The sequence below is a fragment of the Lathyrus oleraceus genome, chromosome 7, assembly GCF_024323335.1.
Source record: "Lathyrus oleraceus cultivar Zhongwan6 chromosome 7, CAAS_Psat_ZW6_1.0, whole genome shotgun sequence".
Lineage (NCBI taxonomy): Eukaryota > Viridiplantae > Streptophyta > Magnoliopsida > Fabales > Fabaceae > Lathyrus > Lathyrus oleraceus.
The window spans coordinates 50,620,601-50,631,311 of record NC_066585.1 but is presented as its reverse complement, the minus strand read 5'-3'; the positions used below and the strand labels follow the sequence as shown (position 1 = coordinate 50,631,311).

Genomic DNA, 10,711 nt, shown 5'->3' with positions numbered 1-10,711 from the left:
TATTGGGACATCAAGCTTCATTTTTTTGAAATAAGACAAGCACATGGAAGACCTTAAGTCTTTCTAAGTGTACATCCATACTTCGAACTATCCGAACATGTCTGCTTTGCTCGCTTCGCTTTGTGAAAAATGAAATTCAATCCCGCCCGAGATACGTTGTCAACCAACTTTGGATAGAAAGTGTTTTCTTTGATTATGTGTTCTAACACGGTAATTCCATGACCAAAAGTTGTTTGTATTTCATTATGTTGGTTTTGGAGCATTTGGTTCACATCGTCTCACTCTTTACAAAAATCATCCTTACTATCACTCAACCATTTCTTCAGTGTTGAATGTGCAGATTCAACTCTATAAGTTGTTGCATTGTCAAGGTGTAGAACTTGATTGGTCTAGGCACAAACAATCTTCTCTTTCACTTGGTCTAGAATAGTACTTGTAAGACCCTAATTTTGACCCTAAGATCCCTCATGGCATCATATCATTTGCTCAATGCATTGCCTCAAGGATCATAGCATGTTTGGCTCCTTAGCCCTAGGGGTGGGACTTGTGTGAGTTGGTTTGACACCACCAAGCATGCTTGAACTGTATATTATTGTTTTTCTTATTTTGATTACTAACCAAAAGCACAAAAATATGTCACTAACTCTTTTTGTTTTGGAGCTCAAGTGATCATGTGCTCCCTATGCTCCTAGGAGGCTCATAAGCTTAATGAAGTGGCTAGATGAAGATGAGAAAAGGCATTGTAATGGTCCACAAAGCTATTAATAATCATATATGTCTCCAGAGTATCTCAATTTGTCAATTTGATCAAGATAACCCAAAGGGCTTGGGGATTGTTTCCCAAGGAAACCCTAATTCAACTATGCCTTGCTCATGAAGCAACCTCAACCTATGATCAAATTCAATCAAGGGAAGTTCTTTCATTCATTATTTTATGAATATATGAGCCTATGTGAGTATCCTCAATCATTCATCCATCAAGATTTGAGGTTTGGCCTTGAGAAGTTGACCAGTTAAGTCATCTAACTAAACTGAGGATCACTGAGATATAACTTTTGATGTGTTTATCAAATGAAGATGACCCCAAGAGAAACAATGTTCTTAAGAACCATATGAACAACTTTCATGTTCATAAAAAATCCGTTTGAAATTTGGAAGGTCATCATTCATTGCAAAACATTATAGGTCATTTTGACTGAAACCCTAATTTTGGGTCAACTTCCCAAGGACCTAACTTCCTTAATTTTTATGATTTTTAGGTGAGACCAATTTCATTGGAAAGCTTAAGATGTCTACTTAAAATTATATTTTTGAAAAAAGTTCATAATCCTAAAATAAACACATGTGATAATACAAAACATTATAGGTCACTTTGAACCTAAGTCATTGAATTTGAAAAATGTCCAACTTCAAGTGCCCATAACTTTCTCATTAAAAATCCAAATGATGCAAAATTTAAGTCCAAATTGATCATCTTGAAAAGATATACAACTTTGATGATGGAGGTGTTTCCATTTGAGGCTTGTATCAATGAAACATAAGGGCTTGAAGTTGCTTATTTTTGGCAAATTTTTCAAAGGGGAACCTAAACATATTTTGTACCCTAAACTTCACAGCCAATTTTCATAAATTTCCAAACTCCAAATGAATTTTTGCCCAACATGACTTTTGTTCCTTATTCCAAGAGCTTTCCAACCATTACTCACATGACCATTTTTGGATTTTCCATGTGGGAGTTTCGAAGAGCTTTTTGTTTATGATCATTTTTGCAATTCACATCATAACTTGGAATGCAAGCTTGTGCAGCCTCTTTTACACGTCCAATTCAACTACATTTGATCTCAGCATGCATTTCCATTCATTCTTGGGCTTTACACGCGCCTGTACAGGCCCATGCATGAAGGATCCAAGTTTTATGCACACGAGCAAAACACCACCTTGCATCCATTCCAGCTATAAATAGAAGCTCTTGCTCATTCAAAAATAAACCTGAAGGAGATCTGAAACGCTGCTGGATTGAAAACCAAACCCTCACTCAAAGGAATTTCAGTTTTCATTTTCAACTTCAAGCTTGAATTTCAACATCCTTAGTTGATCTTCAAGTCTTAATTCCTTAGCCTTGCATCACCATCACACCTCCAGATCAAAATTGGATCAAGAGCTTGGGCATTTCGTGCTGTTTGAAGCTTCATTTCAGAGGTATATCACCAAACTTTTTTGATTCAGATCTTGAAATACAATGTGAATTGCTTGAGTTTTTGCTGTTTTCTGAAGTCCTCAAGCATGAGGCAGGCCAGTGGTGGTCTCAATTTTGCAAATCGTGCCATTTCAGATCAAGCACCATGATCTTCAAGCTCTTGTTTCTCTCTAAATAGGAACATTGAGAAGGATCCATGGTTACAGGGGTGATGTACATCACCTCAACTTCATTTTGATACCTTGCTTTTTCATTTTCATTAAAGTTCAAATCCCTGCGCGTGGTGGCCGGAATCAGTTGGCTGGCCGGAGAAGATGGCGGTTTCCACCCCCACCCCCACGAGGGAGCCTCTCATCCCTTGGATCTCTCTCAAACGTTTTAATCGTGTCCTTTCATTTGGCTGACTTGATTTAATTCCAAATGTTACGCGCTTGACCAAGGAGTACCATATGACCGCGCCTCTGAACCCTCAGATCATGGCCACGTCATTTAATGAAATGATCCAAGCGCGCTGGTTTTTTCTATTTTTCTTATTTCTGTTTTAATTTCATTTAATTCCTTTTATTTTCAAAAATTATAAATATTTTATTTGGAGCCACAAAAATATGAGACCAATGCCAAAAAAATTCTTGAAAAATCTAGTTTCATATTTTGATTTTTAATTATTTTTGTGACTTCATTTAATATTTTTTTATGAATTATTTGGTTTTTAATAGTTTTAATTCATTTTAAAATACTTTTTGATATCTGAAAAATCCCAAAATATTTTCTTAACACATATGGATCATGATAAGTCAATGAAAAATAGTCTCAGCAATTTCTTAATTGATTTAAGATTTATTTGAAATTTTAATTTATTTGTGTTATTTTTCATGGTTTTTAATTGTTTTAAAATAGTTTCTGATTTCAAAAATTGTTGGAAAAATTTATCAAAGCTTGTTTGACCATGTTAGACCTATGAGAATTTAATTGGACTTGTTGAAGTTGATTTGAATTGAATTTGAGATTTGACCATATTTTGTTCATTTTATTTTGCATTTATTTTTAATTCTAAAAATACCAAAAAAATATGTTTGATTTGTTGACTTCTAATCTTCATTTCTCTTCTGTTTAACATTAATTGATGATGATTTGATTCACTTTTGACCAATTGTGTTTGACCTTTGAATTCTCTTTCCATTCATTTCATCTTCATCTCTTTCTTTTTATTTTTCTTTGGCCAATGAGTTAATATCTTATGGTTGGCCTTGACAAATGAGAGGTTTAACCTTCTTTGATCCAAATCAAACTCAACTTGATCCAAGATCAAGTGAGTTGCTTTGTGTCCAAGATAGGTTGCTTCTTGGTCAAGCAAAAAACCTAAAGTCCATACAAGGTCTTTCCTCTTTTCTTTTGGCATGACATGTTTTTGGAGTTTGACTTACTAGTCATGATCTCTAACTTGTGTTTATTTGCCTATAGTTTTATTGACCGGCCTCAGATAGGTGTGACTAGTACATTAGTCCATTTACGATTGCTTAACATAGCGCTAAATTGTCTTATGACAAACTAACATAACCATACTAACTACTAACTTTAATTTGAGCATTTAATTTCTTGCAATTTACTTTAATGCAATTTACTTCTTGCTCATTTATTCATATTGCTTTTTACTTTGCTCATTTGAGCATATACTTTATGTTTATGTCATTTTCCTTTTGCTCATTTGAGCACATTATTGTATATAAATATATTGTTGCTTTGTGTTGGTTTTGCTTTTGTTTTGTGTGAACCCAATGCAAAAAGGAGAAAGGACTTAGAATTAGGACTTACCTATGCTTAAAGGAGTTCAAGAGCAACTATGCCCCATGCCTTTAGAATGCTAAAGTTGTTGAAGAGCAACTAGGCCTCATGCCTTTAGAATGCTAGATCTCAAAGTTGACTTCAAAGGACTTCCTTTCCAAAACTCTTTCTTTGTCCATTCCTCTTACTGTGTTGTGAACTTTTTGATGTTTGCTCTTGTGTGATAGGGATTCCATCTTGAGATAGTAAGGAGGACCATTGTCATGAGTAACCAAGTTAAGAGAGACAAGCCAAATGGAGATCTTAGGAGCTTGAATATAATTGTTTGATTGCTTGATTGTGATTGTTAAGTCCAAAGGAAATGAGCATCTTGAATCATCTCTATGATTTTAAAAAAAGGAACTCCAAGGATTTTGTCTCTTCTCTTATCTCTGTATGCTTAGGATTAGCCCTTCTCTTCTTCTCCTCACTCTAACCCAAGCCAAACTCTTTTTGTGCAAACTTTGACATTGTTTTCAAATTAGAAACCTATGCCTTACGCCTTTGATTTTTTCAAAATCTTTTCACCAATACTCATTGTGAATAAATCTTAATTCAATTTTGACCTCATTTTGTGAATAAATCTAACTTATAAATACAACTCACTTCAAGTTGTTTTTGTGGTTCCAATGACCACCTTTGTTAAAACCTTTTCATAAACATTAGCCATAGGTTTGAGTTATCATAGTGGTTGATGTAAACCTCATCTTATCCTTAGTGGTTGAATTATAAGTCTTCCATACTTATTATAGGGTTAACCCATCACTAGTATGTTGAAGTCTTCCTCACATGGTTGATTGTTGGTTTAGGTTGAGTTTTCTCCCTCTGATAACAAAAGACCTTAAGGCTTTTAACAAATCAATTCACCAATCTTTGAGATTTTTACCCTGAACTACGAGGTTTTGATCCTACATTTGTGATGATACGTAGGCAATGAATTCATCCATTCAAACAACAAAATTTTAAATATAATCTATTCTTTTCTCATCCCCCAATCGTTTGCACATATTTTCACAAATACCAACCTACAACACACATTTGCAAAAAGAGGTTCCCTTAGAGTACTAAGGATGTTGTGGGTGCGTAAAACCTTCCCATTTCATAACCAACCCCCTTACCTAGATCTTTGACATTTTTATTAGTTTTTGATTTGATAAAACTTCTTACTTGGCTTTTGTTCGCTTTTTAGCCTTTCCTTTGGACAAATAAAAGTGCGGTGGCGACTCAAATTGTATGTTTACTTTTGGTTTAGTCAATAAGCCATAAGATAACGAATACCCCGCTCCATTTGATGTGATCAAACATAAGAATGATGATTTGGAGTCGAAAAGTTGATTGAAAATGATTTTTTTAAAGCTTTGGGTTATTGAGGAGATATGGAGTGTGAAAGAGATGATCATGCAAGGTGGTTATATGTTCAATTTTCCGCTTGAGATTTTCGGAGATGCATCTCCGAAAATATTACTAAATTGTTAAATAATAAACCATCTTAATGCAATGCTTAAATGACTTCAAAAATCTTTTTGAATATATATCTGCAAATTCATTCTAGAAATCTTCGCATATATATTTTCGAACTAAATTTTAACAAAATTGAATTTTAATACGTTTAAATATGCATCTCCGAAAATACCTAAAATAATATTTTTTTAGTTTTCAAAAGTGCAACACAAACCATAAAAATGGAAAAGAAAAGAAATTGCCCCAAAAATACGGTATTTTATCTACAACATTTTGCTTGTGTGAATTTTATTTTGATAGATTCGAGTATATAAAGTACGAAATAAAAATTTCCTAGAAATTTTTGACGTGAAAAGAGTTCAGTAAAAGTGGTACGAGAAAAGTGGATATAATAACAAGATTTAGCATGCAAAAAAAGATCAGTTTCTTTTAACCTCGTTAGAGAAAATGGTGTTGACCTGTGTTTCTTCTTCCAGAATCTGTACATATTCGTCTCTACTCAAACACTAGAAATAAACTTAATGCAACTAGACCCGAAAACATCAGGCAAAACAGGCAAAACAGGCAAAACAGGCAAAACACTAAACAGAAAAACTTTGTTACACAAAAGTGCTCCCTCGAAACAAGGTGCGAGTAAAACTCGACGAACGCAATTCAGTCCACGTAACCGAAACAGCTTATGTAGAGCTTATTTGCGACGTCTTTGGGTTATTATATCTGGATTGCCTTTCCTCATCATGGCTACAAACTCATCATAGTTAATTCTCGCATCCTGCATATACGATAACAAAAATATAAATGTTTCGCTTGATTCGTGTATATTGGTGGTTTAAACAATGAAGTAACAAGGAGTAACATACATTGTCTGTATCGACCTCGGCAATGATCTCCTTTATCGTATTCTCATCACCCATATTATACTTCTTAAGTGCAGATTCCAATTCTTCCTTTGTGATGTAACTTTAAAACCAGAAAAACAAAGAAGAAAACCGGTTAAGTCAACATCTATGGCGATTACGTTGTTAAACTATAAGCTATGAACGGAAAACAAGTAAGAATACCCGCTCTTATCTTGGTCAAAATATTCAAAAGCTTTATATAAGTGATCCTGTCTTTCCATTCTATTCATATGCATTGTTGCGGTTATAAATTCAATATAATCAATGGTTCCGTTGCCATCCACATCAGCCTGAAAACCAGATAGTCGTGATTGTAAAATCAAGAGAAGTAGTAAGCTAGTAACCGAATATCATGCGGCTCTGAAGATACTATCTATATCCTCGGCATTGTTACGTAAGCAGAGATACAATTTTATTTGAAAATTAAGGGAATCAATAAAGAACTATATTCTTACCGCTTCCATCAACTGCCTTACTTCAGACTCGGACATTTTACTACCGAGTTTAGGGAGGCCGGCTTTCAACTCTTCAAAAGTGATTGTTCCGCTGTTGTCTGTATCCATGGATTTGAACATTTCCTTCAAGCCGATAATTTCTTCTTCAGAAAGATTCTCGGCGATAACCTGTAATAAATGGAATAGATATGAGATGTTATTTTATTAGAAGATCGATTATGATGTTCATGACAGGAAAACGATTATATTGGATATTTTACCTTCAGAGCGACTTTCTTTAGCTTGTTCATTGCCCGGAATTGTTTCATTCGGCTTAAAACGGCAATATCAAGAGGCTTGTCCGATGCATCTCCGTCTACTCTCATCCAAGGATGATCTGGAATAAGTAAAACATATTGTTATTTATGACTGATTGATTCAAATAAACCAACGTACAAGGTTATAAAACGAGTCATTTCTTGTATACTAGAAGAATTTGACTTACTGAGTACTTCAACTGCTGAAAGTCGTTCTTTGGTGTCGTCTCGTAGCATCTTCTTGACTAGATCTTTCGCGCTACTTGATATAGAAGGCCAAGGATCCGATGCAAAATCAATATGTCCACGAAGAATAGCATCAAAGATACCCTGTTCATTTTCTTCACACCATAGATAAGAACAAGGTGTGAAAAAAGCATCGGGATGTTACAAAAGCGTGTAAATCAAGGTTCAAGAAAAAAATTCGTATACTACAACACAAATGGATTTGATGCAATCAACAGTCACTGCAGTCAATAATCTCAACACGATGATTGAAGTTTCGAGTTCCCCATAGAAAGGAAAAGGAAGGAGGTTTCACCTGCCCAGAAAGGGGGGACACCAGAAAGCAGAATGTATAATATAATTCCAGCACTCCAAATATCAGCTTCAGGACCGTAACTTCTACGCAGCACTTCCGGGGCAACGTAATAGGCACTGCCAACAAGATCTTTGAATACATCTCCTGTTTTTATATAATAAAAATTAGATTTTTCATATCATATCCCATCTCATTCGTCTTACACTCAATAGCAACATTTGATGTGTGACCCAATCCAATGATCTTAAATGAAATCTCATACCATCTTAGATTTTTATATCGAGTTTAACACATTCCGAAAAAATTGGACTCAAGGAAATCCATTAATCCATTTTACATTAATACGTAATAACCTATGAGGCAATGACACGGACACAATATATTGACACCATCGTGCAGATACTGGTAATAACATAACACAGAAGGAAACGATTGAATATAACCGACAGTGACATGTTAGGGTTGGACAGTCACGTGCCAAACACCAGACATTCCTTTAATACACATGGACATTGTCACGTGCCGGACACCATACATTCCTTTAATACACATGGATATTGTCACGTGCCGTACACCAGACGTTCCTCTAATACACAAGCACATTGTCACGTGTCGGACACCCAACATTCCTTTAATACACATGGACATTGTCACGTGCCAAATACCCGACATTTCATTAATACACATGGACATTGTCACATGCCGGACACCTGACATTCCTTTAATACACATGGCTATCGTCACGTGCCAAACACCAGCCATTCTTTTAATACACAAAGGACATTGTTACGTGCCGGACACCAGACATTCCTTTAATACCACAAGGACATTGTCACGTGCCAGACACCCGGTGACATTCCTTTAATACACAAGGACATTGGCACGTGTCAGACACCAGACATTCCTTTAGTACACAAGGACATTGTCATGTGCCGGACACCAGACATTCCTTTAATAGACATGGACATTGTCACGTGCCGGACACCAACACCAGGCATTCCTTTAATACACTGTATTGATGCTACATAAGTAATAGCTAACAAACTCTTCCATTAATCACATTATATATGAATGCAACAAACACTAAGATTAGCAAATGAATTACCTGGTTTGAAAAACACTGAGAGACCAAAATCAGTGGCCTTAAGCGGCGAGTTCTCATCCTTACCAAGGAACAAGAAATTCTCAGGCTTCAAGTCTCTATGCATGACTCCCATAGTGTGACAGTTATGAACCACCGTAACAATCTGTCGGCAAATATTCGCCGCTGCGCGTTCGGAGTAATGTCCCTTTATAATTATCCGGTCAAAAAGCTCACCGCCGGCACAAACCTCCATTACAAGGTTAACAGAGTGTCGATCCTCATAAGCACCTTTGAGCTCAACAATGTTACGGTGGCCGGTAAGATGATGCATGATCTGAACCTCACGGCGAACATCATCGATATCGTCACGGTTTATGAGTTTGCGTGTAGCGATTGATTTGCAAGCGAATTGTTCCTTGGTGACTTTGTGGGTTACCAAATAAGTAACGCCGAATTGGCCACGGCCGAGTTCACGGCCGAAGATGAAGATGGAGCGGACGTCTTCCATGGGGCGGCCGAGGACGCGGCCGAGGGAGGAGGATAAGGGAGGTTGAGGTGGTGAGGGATTGGCGTTCTGAGGGAGGATTGTGGGGGCTTTTTGGTTGGAAGGATCGGAGTGAGTGGTGGTGGTGGTGGTGCTGATTCCGGCGCCGGTACTGCAGTTGCCACCCATTGAGTTGAAGTCAATGAAGTAGATTTTGTCGGAGAAAAGGAAAAGAAAAAGTGTGTCGTGTTTTGCGACGAGGTTGCCGGCACAAGTACTAAATTGGTCTTTTTTATGTCATAATATTAATTAATTGAATAAATCTAAATAATTAACGGAACAATTTTAGTGTTATCTTGCCTAAAAAATTATGTTACCTTTTTTTGTGTAATATAGGTAATTTCAAATAAAAGCCAAGGAATGCTATCTTAACATATTTGACACTAATATTTACATATTATATATTGATCACTGTATTTACAGTGTGAACATTATTTTTTTAAAATAAATAAATATATTTGTAAACAGTTATTTAATAAAATTATAAAATTATAAATAAAATATAAAATATTAATTAATAAAATAATGAAGTTGGTTAATAAAAAATATTAAAAAATATTTTTATTAATAAATCAAAAATTGTTAATAAAAAAAATTAGCTAATGAAATTATAAAATTGATTAATAAATAAATAGATATTAAAAATAACTTTTAGAAGGAATTAAAGTTGGTTAATAAAATATAAAATATTGATTAATAAACTTATAAAGTTGGTTAATCACACAATTTTATATATGAATGAGTCATTTAATCTAAAAATAAAATAAAAATAATAATAATAAATAATAATTTTTATATATTTTTTTAAAATATATTTATTATTATAATATTTCATTGTTTGATGAACAGTGAAATACGGTTTAGATCTATATTGTGGTGTAAGAATATCATTTTTGTTTCAAAGAATGAACTACTATTATATTTATTTTTTTGTATTTCACATAAATGAGTGGACTTAACATATTTAAACTTGTCGATCTACGATCAAATATTTTTGTCATGGTTGTCAAACTTATAAATCAATTCGTATAAGTTAACGAGTTTAGGAGGTTATAGACTCACATTTTGACTCATTTATAGTAAATTCGATTAGACTCGTACAAACTCGGATAAATTTATGAGTTTGACACATACAAGTTTTCAAATTCAATGTGATTTTAGAGAAAAAAGGCCAAAACACATCGGATTTCCGTTTCACCGAAAAATTAAACCTAGAAGCAAGTTAGAAGACTTCTCTCATTATTTATTTTTTCACTTTAGAGGTTAGAAATCTCGTAAGAATAACAAAGTTTTCCCCTTTTCTCACATTCACGCTGCACATTTTTTGTCATCTCTAGTTATTGCTACAATTCCCCATCATCTTTAGTTCCGGCTGCATTTTTCCGTCGTCTTTCTTTTTCGTTTTAGAAATTA

At 34.8% G+C, this 10,711-nt stretch overlaps 1 protein-coding gene across 1 annotated transcript; it reads right to left on the bottom strand.

Moving 5' to 3' along the window:
- Window positions 1-5,879: 5,879 nt before the first annotated feature.
- LOC127104119 (calcium-dependent protein kinase 1) lies at window positions 5,880-9,530 on the bottom strand. Its single transcript, XM_051041325.1, has 8 exons — window positions 8,776-9,530; window positions 7,671-7,814; window positions 7,318-7,470; window positions 7,094-7,209; window positions 6,834-7,001; window positions 6,541-6,668; window positions 6,340-6,439; window positions 5,880-6,251 (listed from the first exon to the last, which is right to left on the bottom strand). Exons 1-8 carry the CDS (start codon window positions 9,425-9,427, stop codon window positions 6,168-6,170), a joined length of 1,545 nt encoding a protein of 514 aa, XP_050897282.1. The 5' UTR covers window positions 9,428-9,530; the 3' UTR covers window positions 5,880-6,167.
- Between the last annotated feature and the right edge of the window lie 1,181 nt (window positions 9,531-10,711).